The sequence below is a fragment of the Phoca vitulina genome, unplaced genomic scaffold, assembly GCF_004348235.1.
Source record: "Phoca vitulina isolate PV1807 unplaced genomic scaffold, GSC_HSeal_1.0 scaffold65, whole genome shotgun sequence".
NCBI lineage: Eukaryota > Metazoa > Chordata > Mammalia > Carnivora > Phocidae > Phoca > Phoca vitulina.
Window position 1 is genome coordinate 3,763,474 of NW_022589768.1, and position 21,025 is coordinate 3,784,498.

Sequence of the window (21,025 nt, forward strand, 5' to 3'; positions counted from 1 at the left end):
GTTTGCGGTCGCTGCCCGAGGAGGAATTCGGAGGAGGCGCGAGGCCCGGCGCTCGCGCCGCGCCCGGGAGCCCGGGAGGGAGGCCGGCGGCGGCATGAGGCAGGCGACGCGGCGCCTGTGAGCAGCGCGCGGCGGCGGCGGGGACCTCGGCGCGGGCGAGAGCCGAGCGGCCGGGGGCTCCCCTCCCCCGCTGCCGGGCCGTGATTTGCCGGGCCTGCTGCGCCCCCCGCCCACCCCTCGCCTCAGCCGCCGCCTCGCCGCTTCCCCTCGTCGGAGCGGCCGCTCGCCCGCCCGCTCGAGGCCCGCGGGGAGCGCGGCGCAGTCCGTCGGCCCACGGGGGGGCGGCCTCCCGGCATCTTCGCGGCGACCAAGGACGAGCGGGGGAGGAAGCGGCCGGGATGGCGCGTCCGCGGCCCCGCGAGTACAAGGCGGGCGACCTGGTCTTCGCCAAGATGAAGGGCTACCCGCACTGGCCGGCCCGGGTGAGTACGGCGGCCGCGGGCCCGCCCGCCCACCATTTTCCCCTTCATGATGGCGCGCCCGCCCCCTTTCCCCATCCGCCTCAGCCCGGAGCCCGGCGCCGGGCGCCCCGAGCCGGCCGCGGCCGGGGCTGGAGGCGCGGGCGGCGCTGCGCACGGAGCACGGGCCCGGGCCGGAGGCGACGGTTCCGGGCCGCGCCCGCTCCCCGCGAGGGCGGCCATCCTTCCGCCCCCTCTCGAAGGCGGCTCCGGCCCGGGCAGGCCCGCCGCCGGGCACCCGGGCAGCCGCGCCGCCGGGCGGCGGGCCTGGGCGGGAGGCATGGCTGCGGGCAGGGTCGCGGGTGGGCAGCCGGGTCCCGGGCGGACGTCGGGGCACGTAGGGGAGCGTAATGCAAATGGCTGTCGGCGAGCCGGCGGGGGCCGCGTCGGCGACTCCTGGGAAGGGCCAGTGGGCATGCAGAGGCCGGCAGGAGCCTCCTGGCAGCCGTTCATCCATCCCTCGGCGCCGCCTTCGCCATCCAGACTTGTTGAGTTTTCCCTGAGCGCGGTTCCGGGCGCCCCGCCGGCCCCATCGTTGTCCCGGGCTCCGTGCGTCCCCGCTGCCCGGCGCTCCTGCACGGCACCCGGGGCGGCCGGCGCCCAGCTGGGGGTCCGCGACGCTCCTCGCGCCTCTTCACCTCCATGTTTGTTTCAGGTCGGATCGCAGACCTTCTCCTTGGCCTCCCGCCCCGGCCCACAATGGCTCTCTCCCCCTCTCTGGCAAGGTTGTCGCAGGGCGCTTTCTCTAGAAAGCATCTGCGTGGAGCACACGGCGTTAATTTTTTTATTTTTTTTTATCGGGCCCTTCGAGCGAGGAGATCAGCACTGCCGTGTGTGCTTTGTGCTTTAAAAATAAATCCCTTTTACTTTTTGATTTTTATCCTGGTTGGCAGTTAGTTGTTTGAAACGGGAGATAGAGTGAAAAGGAGGGTCAGGGCGTTTGGAGGCTCTGTTGGTATCCTTGGGGAACGGAGGTAGACGTGGGAAAACCTGGCATCGATAAGAGTGTGAGCCCCAAAATGTGGTGTTACAGTCAAGTGAAGGTAGCCAGACCAAGGGGGGAAAACACCCGTTCACAAAAGGAAGTGACATCACGGGTGGCCAGGCTGAAATTCGTGAAGTTGAAGTAACGGATGGACAGAATCACTTTTTTTGTATTTAGTTTGGCACGATTGTAAAACAGAAAGAACAGTTGGCCTGGGAATTGGGGGGGCCTGGTATTTGGTTTGGGCTTTGTTATGGGCTAATCATTTCAACTGTCTGAACATCCATTTCTGCAACTATAAAATGATCATCTCTAGGATTCCTTCCAGTACTGACACCTCAGATTTCAAGTGAGGGTCAGGTTCCATTAGGCTGTGAAAATAACTTTGGAGAGTCAGAAAAAAAAACCCAAAACTTAAAATTTCATTAACAAGTTGCCACCTGTAGTAATTTTGAAACAAAAAAAGTGCTGCAGAAGTAGTCCTAGCTGTGTATCTAATTGCACGTGAAATTCCTAGAAGTTGTAATTCCAAAACCAAGGCAAAATGGAAAATAAGATGAGGAAACAAAATCAGGTTGTTAGATAAAATAAATGCAGGGGAAAAAAATCTCTCTCTTCCCCATTTAACATAAACTTTTCAAGGAAAGGACATGTCTCTCTCTTTTTTTTTAATTTAAAAAAAAGGTATTTTATAATGAGTAGCATGTTATAATTTCCAAGGAAAGGTAAGGGTTAGAAAAAGGTATTTGAGTCCCTGCTCTGTTAGTACCATGCTGTATGCTTCATGTATGTTCTCATGTTATTTCCACTCCAGTTCTCTGAGGCATTATCCCCATTTTACACCTAGCTATAGCTTTGTACATGATATTACAAAATGCTAACTGGGAAAAAAAAATCCTACTTATTCAAATTTCAAATACTGTCACTCGATATGAAGGCCTGTCTTGTGGGGATTAGATTTTGTGTGGCCCCAAGGGATCAGACCTAGGAGGAAAAACATGGGGGAGACAGATTTCGGTTCAGACTGTGGGGACGACTTTTCTATCAAAGAAGGTCCATGCTTGAATGGAGAAGCAACTTCCCAGCTGTAGGGAAGATGTTGGGTCCTAGGCAGCCCCTTGTGAGGAATGTGGGCCAAAAGGATTCACTCATCTAGTAAATTTGGTCAGGTTGGATTCCACTTTTGGCTGCGCTTCATACTCTGTGACCTTAGGCATAGTCTGTCGTCTTTCGAAATTTTAATTTACTAGCCTGTGAAATAGGCATAATTCTCACCTCACAGATTTAAGGGTGTGTAAAAGCACCAACCAGCGGTGCTGGGGTGTTCCTCCCTTTTTTCCATTTTGGATTTCTAACTTTTCCCCTGTATTACTATACTGTTTTTAATTTTCAACTTTTGAGTTAGATAGGTTATTTTCCCCAACATTTTGTTGAAATGATTCATTTCAAATGTATAGAAAAGTTAAAATAATTGTACAGTGAACACCCTTATATCTACCACTCAAATTCTACAATTAACATTTACCGTACTTGCTTTATCATATTATTCATGTATCCATCGCTCTATCCATACAGCAGTCCATCTTATTTTAATGCATTTTAAAGTAAGTTGCAGGCATCAGTATAATTTACTCCTAGACACTTCAGCATGCATTATCATTAACTAGAGGTCAATATTTTTCATAGATCCTTTTTTCTTTTTGTCTTTTGAGGTAAAATTTATGTAAACTGAAACACACTTAATGTACTATTCAGTGAGTTTGACACATATACACTGGTATAATCCAAACCCTGTGCAAGATAGAGGGTAGTATCAGTACCCATGAAAGTTCCTCATGGCTCTTCCCAGTTAATTCCCGTCCTCTTCCCTATTCAGATGTGTTATATTAACATTGAGTAGCCAGCTAGCTGTTTCTAATGGAGTATATTTTATATTGCATATGACTTAAAAATACAAGTTCATTTGTACCTAAGGATTAACTAGCTTGATATTAAAAATACTTATGCTAAAATAAGAGTCTCTGAACCCTTTTGATTGTGTACTCTATTGGTTAAAAAAAAATTGAGCATGCATCCCTAATATGTATAAATTTACCTTAAATTATATATACATGTACTATTACATACATTATAAAATAAATACCCAAAGAAACTAAAGGGGATGACAGATGATATAATTTATGTTTTAAAATTCTTATTAGCAAAATATTAATAGTAGATTAAGTCTATATTTTTAAAGATATTAACTTTTGGAATATTTTTTCCCTGTTTCTTGTGAGATATGACTAGATAGTTTTTCTGAAGAGATTTTCTATAATAGAAATGTCAGCTGGGCCATTTCCTTGTTTGCTTGTGCTTACATTATTGGTATTATCTTTGCAGGACTCCTTTTAGCCACTTGTTCATTTGGCAAGAGTTCATTTAGAAGTGAATATTCCGTAATTTTGCTCAACTAGGCACTCTCAAATGGCAGTAAATCACAGTGTGCCCAAAGTGAATAAATATAACCATCTGAATAAGGACACCAGTGTCAATTTATATATTAAATATTATACGTTTTAGGTAAAAGAATAAGAAACTAAAATAGAAATTGTACTGTTTTCTTCTTACACCCTCCCCCCAAATCGTCTTGTATATCCCCTGAGGTGTGAGCACTCTGTGTATGTTACCCCTGCTCTAAAAGATGGAAATAAAACAGTCTCAAAACTCTTGTGTTTCAACCAAAGAACTCTTTTTAAATTTAAAAACTTTGTATGAGATCTCTCCAGCATTGCTAATCGGAGAGTAAATTGGTATGATCACTTTGGAAAACTGGCCCAATCTATATAGTTAATTTATATTGTACCTTGTAATTTAGAAGTCTGTTCTAGGCATATACCCGAGAGAAATGAGTGTTTATGTCCACCAAAAGACTTGTACAAGAATGCTCATACATGACAGCTTTATTCATAAGAGCAGAAGATTGAAAACAACCCAAATGTCCATCAACAGGAGAATGGCTAAACCAAATTGTAGCATATTCATGCAGTGGAGTACTGCTCAGCAGTAAAAAGGAACAAACTACTGATGCCCACAAAAATAGGGATGTATTTCAAAATTTGGGTTTGAGTGAAAAAAGCCAACACAAGAGTACATTCTGTATGATACCATGACCATCAAAAGCAGGCAAAATTGCTAAGTGGTGATCAGTTCTTGGTGGGGTGGAGGGGGGTGTTACAGACTGGGAGGAAGTCCTGAAAGTGTACGTTATCATGATCTGGATGTGTACGTGTAAAACCTTGTCAAACTGTACATTCAAGATTTGCACACTGTACTGTGTATAAGTTTTACCTCAATTTAAAAAATGCATACTTTGTATGAAGTGGGAGAAAAGAATCTAATACTTCAGACTTCATGGATTGAATTTGACCATTCTTAGCTTTCTGTGAGAATTTTTTTTTTCTTTAAGGCTTCAGTGCTACCAATTTGCATCTTCCTGTTCCCTTTTGACCATCTTAGAAACTTCATTTACTACTTTACAGCTTTCTCGTTACATTTCTTTTTAGTTCTGGTTTCTGGCTGTCTTTTGTTTAACTATATTAGAGTCTTTCTGTTCGTTTCATACTAAATCATTGCTCATCATATTTTTTGATCTAGCTCTTAACTTCTTACCTGATAAGAATAAAGCATCTGGGGGCACCTGGGTGGCTCTCTTGGTTTGGGCGTCTGCCTTCGGCTCAGGTCATGATCTCAGGGTCCTGGGATAGGGCCCCATGTTGGGCTTCCTGCTTGGCAGTGAGCCTGCTTCTCCCTCTCCCTCTGCCCCTCCCCACTGCTCCTGCCTTCACTCTTGCTCTCTCAAATGAATAAAATCTTAAAAAAAAAAAAAAAAGCATTTGACTACCATTCTAGGACAGCTCGAAGAGCTAAACTCTTAGCTAAACTTTTACAGAGCACCTACTGTGTGTAAGGCACTGTGCTAGGTATAGTTTTTCAATTTTCTACCTACTTTAAATATGCAGCAATTTAAAAATATTAAAATTACATAATTAAAGTGTTTCCATACCCTTTATTAATATAAACACTGATTGAGAATCCTTAGTTCTGATCGATAGTACTTTCAGTTTTTTTGCTTTTGACAGTAAATTACTAAACTGTGAACCTTTATTTCCGGAGACCAGGCTACATAATTTCAGGGAATCACTTGGGATGTAAATTCTTTTTAATCTCAACATAAAGTAAGATGTTTATAATTCCCATTTCTTTGGCATGAGTCCAGAGAAGCCCATCATTGGTTCATTCCTCAGGTGGAGTGGCAGGGATTCATTCAGCCTTTCCCTGGGGACTATATTTCTGTTGCCAAGGGACTGGCACATTGTCGCATTTTCTTCTGCTTAACTCTGGGAGGAGATAGGCAACTTAAACCCTCAGTATCAATATGTACATTTTTCATTGCTCCCGTTTCAACCAGATGAATCTGTATTTCTGGCACATCCCCTTTGCTATGCCCTAATGACTACTGTTTCCCCGGGATTTGGAAAATGTTAATTTTCTGAAGTCAGGTTTCTACTTTATGAGATTGTGTTTGATTCTTTTGGAAAATGACTAATGGTTTAAAATTATGTTTGACTTTATTGAAAATGCCTATTAGCATAAGAAAAAACAAAGTAGGCTAGTAAATATGGTAAACATAATAGGGGAAGAGCCCAAATACTCCTGTTTATTGGAGAGAGTTATCTTCTGTTGCAGAAGATTGTCCAGATGTTCAGTCAGAATCCAGTCTGCTTGATGCAGCGATTAGTCCACTGCAAAAAGGCTTCTTAATCCCTTAGAGCCTTGCTTACTGAGAGCATGGTCTGCAGACTGTTACCTGTGAAGGACCAGATAGGTGCAGAAATTGAAAGTAAGAATGTAGAAACCTTTTCTTTTAGCAATCTGATAGAATGACTTTATGTTTGTGAATTTAGTTTTTAAAATTAAGTTTATATTTTATATAACTTTAATTTTATTTTTCTAATATTTCATTTTTCATGTATTATAAAAAAGTCAGTCTGTAACAAATTAGAAATAAAAAAAAAGGTCTTTCACCACAGAGTACTGACTATAGAGGATCCTTGAAGGTCAGTAGTATTCCTTGCATCTAAAAGAATCTGCTCATACTATAAACTTTTTTTTAAGATTTTATTTTGGGGGTGCCTGGATGCCTCAGTTGTTTAAGCATCAGACTCTTGATTTCTGCTCAAGTCATGATTCAGGGTCATGAGGTCAATCCCTGCATGGGGCTCTGTGCTGGACGTGGAGCCTGCTTAATACTCTCTCTCTCGGTCCCTCTCCACCCAACACTCTGGCTTGCTTGCTTGTGCTTGCTCTCCTAAAAAGAAAAAAAATTTAAGTAATCTCTACACCCAACATGTGGCTCGAACTCACAACCCCAAGATCGAGAGTCACTCTCTCCACTGACCGAGTCAGCCAGGCACCCCTGCTCATACTGTAAATATTTAAACTATCTTTAACTATTTAAAAGAGAGAATGGATTGACTTTTATGTTATAAATTTTATATCTCATCTGTGTAAAAAGTTTTTATAAATAATATTCATTGTAGAAAGATCCCTCTACCTAGTCATAAGCATGAATATGCACCTACATGTGTAAGTACATAATTTTTGTAATATATACAGTTTTGCAGCCTTTTATCCCCGCTTAAACAGTATATCTTAGATGACTTTCAATGGCAATGAATATATTCCTGTAGCATTATTTGTAATAGCCATCTGGTAATTTATGGTATAGATCTATTTTTATTTTTTTTAAGATTTTATTTATTTGACAGAGAGAGACACAGCAAGAGAGGGAACATAAGCAGGGGGGAGTGGGAGAGGGAGAAGCAGGCTTCCCGCTGAGCAGGGAGCCCGATGAGGAGCTCGATCCCAGGAGACCTGAGCCGAAGGCAGACGCTTAACGACGAGCCCCCCAGGCGCCCCGGTATAGACCTGTTTGTTATAAATTATAACCAGTGCCTGTTAGAGGGCATCTAGGTTATTTCCAGTTTTATACTGTAAAATAATACTCTGAGAAGCATGCTTTTAGCTAAATCATTAGTTAACTTGCTCAGGACAAGTCTCTGGGAATTATATTTCTCAGTCGAGTGGCGTGGCGTGTGCATGTTTTAAAACTTTGGATTTATATTGTTACATTGTCATCCAGAGAAGTTTTGACTGTCTTACCCAGTAGCAGAATAAGAGAATACCTGTTTTCTCACACATTCACTAAAAGTAGAGGATTCAAATTTTTTAAAATATTTGTCAGTTTAGTAAATACAAGTATTTAATTGAATTAATTTCTTTGTTTACAAGTTAGGCAGAGTATGTATATGTATATCATATACGACATCAAATCATGTATCATATATGTCTTGATTACAGGTTAGGACAAATACCTGATAATGCTACTGTAAGGTATATATCCCCATAAGAAAACCAAGACTTAAGAAATTCACCTAAGATTACACACTGAGTAAGTGTGTTAATCCCAGATCATTAAGAATGCCACAGGAACATAAGAAATGTGATAACAGAGTGGGTGAAGGGACTGAAGAAGCATTTGGTGGTGGTTAAGAAGACCATGTAGTAGTACTCAGAAGCTGCTGGGAGGCTGGCATTCTCAAGTCAGAGAACATTTATTGTGACATTTATTATATTATTTTTCTCTAGTCTGTATCTCTTTGAAAGCCCTTTGACACAAGGCAGTAAAAACTAAGATACTAGTTATGCATACAGAGAAAGCAGAGACCCATTAAAATCAATTCTGAGTGACAAGCATGGTGTTGACTTAGTGTAGGTTCTAAAGCCTTTATGTGTGAGAGAATACATACACTTTGAACACCAGGTGGGGCAGTTACGAGTTACTGGTTCAGTAGAGCCTAGAAGCTAAATCACAAGAACTACTACTAGCCACTGTTTTCTTAATCCCTATAACAGCATCTTCCTGTGTTCTTTCCCTGCCACTCATATATGTAATCGCTTCTCAGCTGTGTTAGTGAATGAATTTTTCTATTCTATTTCTTACCAAATAGTAATTTGCTGCAGTTAGGTAAAGTAGCTGTATGGTCACAGGGAACCACGTAGAGGTAAAAAGAATGAAGTAATCTAATAATTGGTGAGTTAAACATTTAGAAGGATGTTCTCCAGATATCTGAGCAAGATTTCCTGTGATGTTGGGAAGAACAATGACACCAGGAGTTAAAAGACATGTACTTTATTCTACCACTGTCTTGGTTTGTCAGGTTTGGGCATCTTTTTTTATTATAGCCTTTTTGTAAAATAGGATGATAATTCTTATTTTCTTTCCCTTTTTTCCTTGGAATCAAATGTTGAAATGTACATGAAGTAAGTTTGCTAATTAAGGATCATAGACCATATATATAGTTTGCCTAACTTGTAACCAAAGACATTAATTCAGTTAAATATTTGTGTTTATTAATACCACAGTGTCATATAGGTCGTATACCAAAGTCCTGCAGCTAATATCATCCTCAGTGGGGAAAAACTGAGAGCTTTTCCCCTAAGGTCAGGAACACGACAGGGATGTCCTATCACCGCTGTTGTTCCACATAGTACTGGAAGTCCTTGCCTCAGCAATCAGACAACAAAAAGAAATAAAAGGCATCCAAATCAGCAAAGAAGTCAAACTTCCACTCTTTGCAGACAGCATGATACTCTATGTAGAAAACCTGAAAGACTCCACCAAAAAATTGCTAAAACTGATACATGAATTTAGCAAAGTCGCAGGATATAAAGTCAGCATACAGAAATTTGTTACATTTCTATACATCAATAATGAAGCAGCAGAAAGAGAAATCAAGGAATCGATCCCATTTACAGTTGCACAAAAACCAGAAGATACCTAGGAATAAACCTAACCAAAGAGGTAAAAGATGTGTACACTGAAAACTGTAGAACACTAATGAAAGAAATTTAAGAGGACACAAAGAAATGGAAAAACATTCCATGCTCCTGGATTAGAAGAAAATACTGTTTAAATGTCTATACTGCCTATCCAAAGCAATCTACACATTCATTGCAATCCCAATCAAGTAACACCAGCATTTTTTCACAGAACTAGAACAAACAATCCTAAAATTTGTATGGAACCAGAAAAGACCCCAAATAGCCAAGGTAATGTTGAAAAAGAAGAGCAAAGTGGGAGGCATCACAATTCCAGACTTCAAGCTATATTGCAAAGCTGTCATCATCAAGACAGTATGTACTGGCACAAAAACAGGCACATGGATCAGTGGAACGGAATAGAGAGCCTAGAAATGAACTGTCACCTCTATGGTCAACTAATCTTTGACAAAGCAGGAAAGAATATCCACTGGAAAAAAAGACAGTCTCTTCAACAGATGATCTTGGGAAAACTGGAGAGCAATATGCAGAAGAATGAAACTGGACCACTTTCTTACGCTAGACACTGAAATAAATTCAAAATGGATGGAAGACCTAAATGTAAGATAGGAAACCATCAAAATCCTAGAGGAGAAACAGGCAGCAATGTCTTTGACCCTGGCCACAGCAGCTTCTTACTAGGAACGTCTCCAGAGGCAAGGGAAACAAAAGCAAAAATGAACTATTGGGACTTAATCAGGATAAAAAGCTTCTGCACAGCAAAGGAAACAATTGACAAAGCTAAAAGGCAACCGAAGGAATGGAAGAAGATATTTGCAAATGACATTGATTAATGGGCTAGTATCCAGAATCTATAAAGAACTCATCAAAATCAACACCCAAAAAATAAATAATCCAGTTAAGAAATGGGCAGAAGACATGAACAGACATTTCTCCAAAGAAGACATACAAATGGCTAACAGACCCATGAAAAAATGCTCAATATCACTCATCAGAGAAATACAAATCAAAACCACAATGAGATACCACCTCACACCTGTCAGAATGGCTAAAATTAACTATTCTGGAAACAACAGATGTGGGTGAGGATGCGGAGAAAGGGGAACCTTTTTGCACTGTTGGTGGGAATACAAACTGGTGCAGCCAGTCTGGAAAACAGTATAGAGGTTCCTTAAAAAGTTAAAAAATAGAGCTACCCTACAACCCAGCAATTGCACTACTAGGTATTTATCCAAAGGATATAAAAATGCTGATTTGAAGGGGCACATGCACCCCAGTGTTTATAGCAACACTATCAACAGTAGCCAAGTTACGGAAAGAGTCCAAATGCCCATCAACTGATGAATGGATAAAGAAAGCGTGTGTACCTACATACACACACAGGAATATTACTCAGCCATCAAAAGAATGAAATCCTGGGGCCCCTGGGTGGCTCAGTTGGATGAGCATCTGACTTTGGCTTAGGTCATGATTTCAGAGTCCTGAATGATTTCAGAGTCCATGATTTCTTGAGCCCCATGCCCCAAGTCAGGCTCCGCGCTCAGTGGAGAGTCAGCTTCTCCCTTTCCCTTTGCCCCTCCCCCTGCTTGTGTTCTCTCTCTCTCTCAAATAAACAAAATCTTTTTAAAAAATGAAATCTTGCCATTTGCAATGATGTGGATGGAACTAGAGTGTGTTATGTTAAGTGAGATAAGTCAGAGAAGGACAAATACCATATGATTTTACTCATATGTGGAATTTAAGAAACAAAACAGATGAACATAGGGAGGGAAGGAAAAATAAGATAAAAACAGGGAGGCAAACCATAAAAGACTCTTAACTGTAGAGAACTAACAGTTGGAGGAGAGGTTGGGGGGGATGGGCATTGAGGAGGGCACTTGTGATGAGCACTGGATGTTATATATAAGTGATGAATCACTATATTTTACTCTTGAAACCAACACTTGAATTTAAATTTTAAAAAATTGTTTTTACTAAATTTCTATTTGCTTTCCCTTTTTTCCTAGTAATCATGTGTTAAGATGTGCCAGTTACCTACCAGAGTAACAGTTACCTACCAGAGCACCAAACTCCTTCTTTTTTTTTTTTTTAATTTTTTTTATTGTTATGTTAATCCCCATACATTACATCATTAGTTTTAGATATAGTGTTCCATGATTCATTGTTTGTGCATAACACCCAGTGCTCCATGCAGAACGTGCCCTCCTCAATACCCATCACCAGGCTAACCCATCCTCCCAACCCCCTCCCCTCTAGAACCCTCAGTTTGTTTTTCAGAGTCCATCGTCTCTCATGGTTCTTCTCAAACTCCTTCTTATATGATGGTAGAAACCTGGTGAAGTCTTAGTAAATGCTTTTGTGGTTTGGCAGGTGTCTTTCAGTAGTTTCCTTGTGACTTTATAATAATACTGAGTTGGCTCTAGGCTCTGAGCATTGTGGGCACTTCTCATTGGTACTCCTCCCTCAGATTCCTGTGTGTAGTGGGCCATTTCTGGAGGTTCCCCGTAGCTTAAGTATTTGGGGGCAAACTAAACTGGACTATGTCAGCATACAGAAAGGATCTGTGAAAAAACTACTCTTCCCACTTGATCATGGACACTCGAGCTCTGAGTGGACTCTAAATCTGATTATAGTTTGCAAGGCTACCCAGAAGTGGACGTTATCTGGTTGTCAGTGGGGGGGGGGGGGCTCCATGCTAACAAAGTTGCCTCCATGAGGACTGGAAAATTCTTGATAACATAGCATTAACTTCTCAGTTTGTATTGCAAAATAAATTTAAGATGAGAGCTGTTAGAAGTGCTGGGTTTGTTAGGTTCAGAAGTGATTACCAAGAGAAAAATGAGTGTCACAGAAGATTCAAAAATTTTTATGTAGGAAGAAATGTCAAAAAATAAACTCATGCTTTAGATCTGTTTTTCCTTTTTCTTTGTCACCAAAGTAGAACTTTTGTGCTAATGGCGTCTTTAACTTTGGAGGAAATGTATATTCAAAGGGAGCGGTAGGACAGATCCTTGGTTCATTTTTTTTAGAGTTACATATGTTGACTAGATTGAAAATTAATTCCCTCTAGACCTCTGTTTGACTTTCAAAATGAGATCAACTACATTCAAATAAGGCATGACTGTTCTTATTTCCCCTCACTGAACTGCTACGTGAGGATTAAGTCAATAATTTTGAAAATATTTAGATCTTGGAAATAAGTCATTGTTGCTGATTGATTCTGACGCAATCAGTCTGCTGGCTTTGAGACTTTTTTTTTTTACTATATTAAGAAATAAAGCCCATAGTAAGAAAAGAAGTAACTAATTTCACACACACACACACACCAGTAATAAGTTTTCACCAAATCATACTATATGTGATGCATTCTGTTATTTTTATATTTTTATTTTGTATAAAATCAGGTTGCAACCCACTAAATCAGTTTCACTACCTGCAGTTTGAAAACCACTGGTCTGCTCTTGTTAGGCCAAAGGGAAATTAATCTATATGTAAGTATATGTGTGTGTGTATATATATATATATATATATGACAGTAGTTGGATTTTTTAAAAAGATTATTTATTTATTTACTTACTTAAGAGAACGAAAGAGAGCCCGAACTAGGGCGAGGGGCACAGGGAGAGAGACAAGCAGACTCCCCGCTGAGCAGGGAGCTCAATTCCAGGACCCTGGGATCATGACCTGAACTGACAGCAGACACTTAACTGACTGAGCCACCCAGGCGCCCTGACAATAGTAGGATTTTTGAGATGAGTTAGCAGTCCTGAGCTTTGTATTCTGCTGTAGCCACAGTCTTACATGAAGATCACATGAACATAAACGATGAAAGCTATATTATTTTAGTCATTTAACCATCCAGGCCAGTATTGCCCTTGATCTCAAAAGGCTTCGTATACAGATCCAGTATTTCTACTCTCATCTTCCATCTAATCTCTGAACTGTACATGGATCTAACAACTCTCTGGAAGCTAATTAGAGTTTCCTCTATATGCCTTCTTAAGGATAGTAAGCTCCATGCATTTCTTAAGTACCCAGCTACGTACACTGTTGGACTACATAGTGTTCCCTGGCTGATAGTATTGAGGCTCTGGGGTTTTCTTGGGTTTGTGAGACTAGACTGGAGGTTACCAGGCTGTCTATGACTGAGGATGAGGGGCTTTTGTCAAGTTTAGAAGACATGGGGCGTGTGTGGTACCTTCTGAGGTGGGTGTAAAGTCATGGGACTAATGCATTTCCAATAGTTCTGTATTTCCTTTTTAAATCACTTTGTCTAATCAAAAAGAGACTTCCTTGCTATTATTAGATAGAGCAGCCTCAGTAGAGAGAACCTAGTCTTGATGATAGTAAGGCATTCTTCAATTTCTGTAAAAGATACATTTCTGAAAAGGTGTATAGTAAACACGGTTTCAGAGCTCATATCTGGGTGGTTGACTCACACAAAATAAGTACACTTCTATTAGAAAACACCCCCACTGTACCAAATGGAAGGATCTTGGAACTAAAAGGATACTATTCGGTTAATCTTTGTGCTATGCCAGGTGTTCAGGAGCTCTGCTTGTTCTCCAGCTCAGTCCTTTGTTGCTGCTGGGGTCCGCTGCCCCTACCTTGTGCGAGGCCAGGTGGGAGGGGAGAGACAGAGCCTGTGATCCAGTTATGAAATATGATGGTTTCCACTGTTTGTTTTAATAAGCTCCTTGTCTGGGGCGAGGATTTATTTAACTACAAGGGATCAGGTAACCCAGAACAAATGTGTCCCTTGTTTTTATATTGTGCTAAGAGCAAATTACAGAAGTAGAGCGGTTCAGCGGGCGTGGGCAGTTTGAGCAGTTTGCCGAAGTGACGTGGAGAGGACAGTGATGGAGGACGCCTCCTTTGCCCTGGTGCAGTTGTTTCTCATTCAGTGTTACGTACACTCTTGAGTGAGCCCTGGACCTCTCCACTTTCTCTTGCTACGTCCACTCCTCTGGGCTTCATTCCTTCTTACCCAGATTTAACCAACGTGATCACTTGAACTGCTCCCACCCTAGTCTCCTTTTTTACTTTGATACGTTCATCCTAGAAACCCCTTCCTGGGTCATCCTTATAGTCTGCCTTGTTTGCTCCCTACTGCAACCAGCAGGATGTAATCACAAAGACCTGCAGCCCGGGCCTGCCCCAGGATTACTTCCATCTAGGTCCTCAACGCCCCTTGTCCATCCTTCTTGGGTGTTCCGACATACCGTTACTATTCTCTTCCAACTCAGATGTTTTCCACAAGTCATTTCACCTTCATATTCCATATGTTCATTTTGAAGGTGAAATGGAAGAGCAAGAGGTTAGTGGGCAGATGAAGCTATGTCTGCATGTTGCTTCTGTACCTCAGCAGACAAATGACCTTGGGTAGTTTACCTAATCTCTTGGCCTCAGTGGACCCTTCTGTAAAATGGAGACATGGAGACAGTAAGGACTTGTTTTCAAGGATTTTGAACATAAACAGCCTGGAGTTTAACATGATTAAAAAATGTTTGTTTCCCTCCTGTTCACCTTTTCCTTGTCCTCCTTACTAAGACCCTCCTCTTGCCTGACTCCACTCTTTTCCTTCTTGCATTCAACATTCAGTAAATATTTTTGGAATGTTTGCTATGTCCCAGGTGCTCTAATAGGTCCTGGGAGTGGAGAGAAGGGACCTCAGCAGCCTTTTCCCCTCCACTCGTTCTCTCTCTCTCCTGACCAGAAATAATCCTCTCTCCTGTCTTCTAGGCACTGTTCCCTCTGCTTTCCCTGGTAGCCAAGCTTCTTAAATAACCGACCTTACTGTCTTTCTGCTGTTCTCCCAAAGGTCACCATGATCTCCTAGTCCAAAGAACGCATTTCAATCCTTATTTTTGCCTCCATGGAATTTAATACCACCTTTTAAAAGATTCTCTTCCCTTGGCTTCCTTCCTGTATTTCTTTTCTTGAAAGATTCTTCCACTTCTCTGACTGTGCCTTTGCAGGATCTTCTTTGTCTTCAAGCCACCATTTAATATCTTCTAAACCTCTGTTTCAAGCCTAGACTTAACTATTGTGAGCTTCAAACCCATATATCCATTTACCGTGTAAACAGCCCCATCTAGCCGTCTCTCAGGTGCCACAAATTCATTGTCAAAACGAATCTAGCTGCCCCTACCCACCTAAGTATTTCTGTTTCTGTGAAAGATTACTATTCAGCCAGTCACCCCAAAAAACAAAGACCTTAGATTATTCTAGGTGCTCTTTTTCCCTCATCGCCCACATCTTCCTGGTCACCTAATGATGTCTAGATGGGCCATGCAAACGCAGGCCTCCTGGTAGTTCAGATAGAGAAGAGTGGTGTGAAGTCTGATTCATCACACAGCCCACGGCAAAGTAAGGATGCTAAATGCAAGAGAACTCGAGACATACTCATGTTGTAAACAGGATATAATTTCAGCAAAATAATAGGATACTAAATTAACATCATTAATTTGGATTTTATTGATGTTACTTTATTTATTTTTTTTTTAATGCTTTCCGAAGTTTGAAATGCCGTGGTTTCCTTCTGGGTGGCATGATGAGTCCTCTGGCATTGCTCAGGTGTCCCCAGTACCTGGGGCTTTGGAGACAGGCCTCTTCGGACAGACCCCTCAGAAGCCAACATAGGGTTAGGGATAGGGCCTAGGGGCATATCAGGCCCGATCTGACAGCACTATGGCGAGCTTGTGCCGAGCTTGCTGGGGTTCTGAGTTGAGGGCGGTGGTAGGGTGAGTGTCAGGGTCAGGGTTTGAGGTCAGGGGGCTGGTGAAAGGGGAGTTCGATGGAATGGGCATAGAGAGTTCTCCTGCTCTGAAACCATTCCGGGGTCCAAATGCCTTGGTTTCCTTCTGGGTGGCAGGCTGAGTCCTCTGGTATTGCTCAGGTGTCCCCAATCCCTGGGAACTGGAGCCGGGCTTCTGGGACAGATCGCTCAGAAGCCAACCTAGGGTTAGGATTAGGGCCTAGGGGCATGGCAGGCAAGCCCAATCTGTGATGCTCTGGCAAGCTTCCCAGGGTTCTGAGTTGAGGTTGTGTTTCAGGGTGAGTGTTAGGCTCAGGTTTTGCGGCCAGGAGGCTACTGAAATTGGCGATTCACTGGAATGAAATTGCAGTGATCTCCTGCTCTGAATGCTTGCTGGAGTTTCAAATGGTGCAGTTTCCTTCTGGGTGGCAGGCTGAGTCCTCTGGTTTTGCTCAGGTATCCCCAGTCCCTGGGTCTTTGGAGCGAGGCCTCTGGGGACCCCTCAGAAGCCAAACTAGGGTAAGGGTTAGGTCCTAGGGGCATGGCAGGCGCGTTCTGCCAGCGCTGTGGCGAGCTTCCTGGGGGTCTGATTTGAGGACATTTATCAGGGTGAGTGTCAGTCTCAGGGTTTGCGGCCAGGGGGCCATTGAATGTGGGAGTTCGCTTGAATGGCATGCAGATTTCTCCAGCAGTGTATGGTTTCTACAGAATGGCTCAGTTTCCTTCTGGGTGGCAGGCTGAGTCCTCTGGTATTGCTCAGGTGTCCCCAATCCCTGGGGCTTTGGAGCCAGGCCTCTGGGGGCAGACCCCTCAGAAGCCATGCTAGGGTTAGGGTCAAGGCATAGGGGCATGGCAGTCCTCATCTCCCGGCGCTGTGGTGAGCTTCCCAGGGTTCTGTGTTAAGGGCGTGGGTCAGGGTGAGTGATAGGCTCAGGGTTTAAGGTGAGGGGTTCGCTGAAATTGGTTGTTCGCTGGGTTGTGCTTGTAGTGTTCTCCTTCTCTGAATGCCTTCCGGAGTTCCAAATGGCATGGATATCTTCTGGGTGACGGGGCCGTTCAGTGTGGGAGTTCGCTTGAATGGCATGCAGATTTCTCCAGCAGTGTATGGTTTCTACAGTTCAAAATGGCTCATTTTCCTTCTGGGTGGCAGCCTGCGGCCTCTTTTAGTGCTCAGGGACCCCAAACCCTAGGGCTTTGGAGCCTTTTTAAGAAAGGCAGACTGCCGGCGCGCCTGGGTGGCTCAGTCGTTAAGCATCTGCCTTCGGCTCAGGTCATGGTCCCAGGGTCCTGGGATCGAGCCCCGCATCGGGCTCCCTGCTCAGCGGGAAGCCTGCTTCTCCCTCTCCCACTCCCCCTGCTTCTGTTCCCTCTCTTGCTGTGTCTCTCTCTGTCAAATAAATAAATAAAAATCTTAAAAAAAAAAAAAGGCAGACTGCGACGTGCAGCGCCTCATTTGGATGTGTCTTTATTTCTACTTAATATATAAATTAACCTTGGTTTTATAGTATATGGTTATAATATCTTATATTTGTGTATGTTTTAGAACATTATGATAAAATTTTATGACAGCTGGGGGTCTACAAGATTTTGTTCCCTTTAAAAATGATTACAGTTGCCCCTTGAACAATGAGGGGCCAGTAGTTAGGGGCACTGACCCCCACAGTCGAAAACCCAATAACTTTTGGCTTCCCGAAAACTTAAGTACAAGTAGCCTACTGTTGACCAGAAGCCTTACCAATAACATAAACAGTTGATTAACACAGATATATGTTTATTCTTACGATAAAGTAAGCTGGAGAAAAGAAAATATTGTTAAAATGATAAGGAAGAGAAAATACATTTACAGTACTGTATTAGAAAAACCTCACATATACATGGACCCGTGCAGTTCAAACCCATGTTGTTCAAGGGTCAGCTGTAATTTAAGATGCCACAGATTAAGAGACCTCAACAAATTAGAATGAATTATTGACAATGAGGGACCTAGAGAGAAAGACATATAAGGACATAATCAGGGATTTGAATGTTTAGTCAAAGAAGGAAAGATGTACATGCTGATAGTGATTTTCAAATATTTAAGGGACTCATATACAAGAAGAAATAGGAAGTATGGGGTAGCAGAAAGAGCGTATACTTTGGAGCCAAAGTATGGGTTCAAATGAAGCTCTACCACTTACTAAATGTGTGATCTTGGGCAAATTGCCTAATCTCCCTTAGCCTTTGTTTCCTTTTCTTTAAAGTGGAGTTGGTATTACCTACCCTCACAAGGTTGGGGGGTACCTGACACATAGTTGAAGCTAAGCAAATATTAGTTTCTTTCTTTGGTAGTTTTTAAAAGGGTGGAATTAGAATTAGGGGATAGAAATTTTGAGAGAACTGATTTAAAAGTAGGCTTATTGTAAGGAAGAACAGTTAAGAGAGAGAGAGTCTTAGCATTAATTATTGAGAGCTTATATGCCATTACTTCATTTGTTATCGCGTAACCCTCTGCTATTCATGTTGATGCCCCTTCTTTACAGATGAAAAACCTGACGTTCAGAGAGACTTTAAGTGTCTTTCTAAAGATTGCCCAGTTAGAGTAAATGATAAACCTGATCCCTGGCCCCAGAGCCTGTGCTCGGAACCCCCACAGTGCACTGCGTGTGCCGTCTGCAGTAATGCATGTTTATGCCTCCATTCATTCAACAACTGTTGATTGAACACCTACTCTACTCCAGGCACTGTTCCCCACACAGGCAGAGTTTCCAGTACAGAACATGACAAAACCTACCTTCTAGTGATTTTTCTCTAAGGCGAGAAACAGTTGAAGGGACAGGAAGTGCTCGCAGTGGTGCAGAGTAAAGAGAGCATCTTGCTGTGTTTTATATAGAATGTTCAGGGAAAGCCTCTAATAAGATGGCATTTGAACAGAGACCTGAAGGAAGGGAGGAAGCCCTGTGGATATGCATTTTAGGCAGAGAAGAGCAAGTTTCTCATAATTAATCTTTTTATTAAGAATAATTATTCTTAACCATTTTCACTTATTTGTTTTTCTAGATTGACTTTAGAAACGCTTGAGTTTCCAGAGAAATCTCAATGGAATTTTAGTTGGAAGTGAATTAAGTTGTAAATTAATAGGAGAAATGACCCTTTTTCCAACATTGAAACATTCCTGCCAGAGGCATAGAATATTTCTATTTATTTTTCGATGTCAGTAGAGTTTTGTGGTTTTCTTCCTAAAGGATCCACACATTTTAAAAAAATTACTGGGTGTTGTTTCTTGTTGCTGATGCTTTTATAAAAGGAATTTGAGTAGCTCAGAGCAAGCACCTTGGTGTCATCCCCGACATTGTAGCTCTTCTCCCACGCCTGGTGTGCTGGCAAATCCTGTTAATTCCAACTTCAAAGTGTATGCAGAATCCAAAAACTTCCACAGCCACCAGCCTTATCTAAGCCACTATTGTCTCTTATTAAATATATTATTTGAGTCGATTTCTAGCTGGTCTCCCTTTCCATTCTTGCCCTCTGAAAGTCTGTTCTCAGCAGTGTAGGCACGGCCACCTGTTAAAGCAGAATGTACATGCAGCCTCCTCTCTTCTTGCTCCGTCCAGCCCGGGGCCTCCTCCCTGCTCCTCCTGTGCCGGTGGTGCTGCTGCCTCCGGGACTTTGCTCAGGCTCTCACGCTACATCCCTCCCAGACCTCTTCCAGGTCTCTATGCAGGCATCCCATTTCAATGAGAGGTTTTACCATCCAGTTTCTTCATCCTTGGCTCTGATTTTATATAGCTCTTTATTTACATTCTTATGTACTAAATTATTTACTTATTTAATAGAGTTATGTTCTATTTTATTTTGCCTCTTCTTTGTCGGTATATCCTTAACACCTGTAACAGTGCCTGGCTCACAGAAAACTAAATATTTGTTGAAGGACTAAATTCTGTCTTTTTCTTTTATATTTTCAACCCAGTCTCTGATGGTACATGCCAAAGCTTTTTATTTTTACTTATTTGTCATCCTGCTATACTTTATTTTTTTAAAAAAATTTATTATAGAGAGCAAGTGAGTGGGGAGAGGGGGAGAGGGAGAGAGAATCCTGAAGCAGGCTCCCCGCTCAGTGGGGAGCCTGACACAGGGCTTGATCCCAGGACCCTGAGATCATGACCTGAGCTGAAATCAAGAGTCGGTGGCATAACCCCGAGTCACCCAGGTGCCCCATTCTGCTATACTTTAATTCTGTTTTTCTAGTGATATACATTTTCTTAAATCATATGCAGATAATGATTCTTCTGTCTTTTCTGTTTCAGTATTTGTTGGAAGGTGGGGTGAGAATTCTCTTAATATATTAACTAAAACTTTCAGAACAGTGTTAAGCATTGGAGATAATTGACATCCTTGTCTCCTTGATTTTTAGGAATACATCTTATTGTATTACTCTATATAATTTTGCCTGTTTTCAGATAGATAGTCTTTATCATGTTGAAATATTCTTTTATTCCTGTTTTTCGAGGAATTCTTAAGTTAAATTTTGTCAAATGCCTTTTTTACCATACATTGTAATAATCATAAAGTTTTCTCTTTTAGCCTTTGTATTGATTGTATAAACAGATGTTAAATGTTAAATTGTACTTGCATACCTGGAATTTACCATTACTCTGTCTCAGTATATATATGTGTGTGTTTCTTTTTTTGTTGAGATATAATTCAGATACCATAAAATTCACCCTTTTAAATTATGTCATTTAGTGATTTTTATTACATTCACAAGGTTGTACAACCATTATCACTAATTCCAGAACATTTTACCAATCCAAAGGGAAACGCTGTATTCATGAAGCAGTTGCTTCCTATCACCCATACCCCTGCCAATCACAAATCCACTTTATCTCTGTGAATTTGCTCGTT

General features: G+C 42.1%; 1 protein-coding gene across 1 annotated transcript in view; it reads left to right on the plus strand.

Annotated features, from left to right (window-relative positions):
• The first annotated feature begins 230 nt into the window (after positions 1 to 230).
• Positions 231 to 21,025, plus strand: part of HDGFL3 (HDGF like 3) — a 79,818-nt gene continuing 59,023 nt past the window's right edge. Inside the window, exon 1 of the mRNA XM_032392140.1 lies at positions 231 to 482. Coding sequence (XP_032248031.1) covers positions 399 to 482 — 84 coding nt within the window. The 5' untranslated portion in view covers positions 231 to 398. The remainder of the gene's footprint in view (positions 483 to 21,025) is intronic.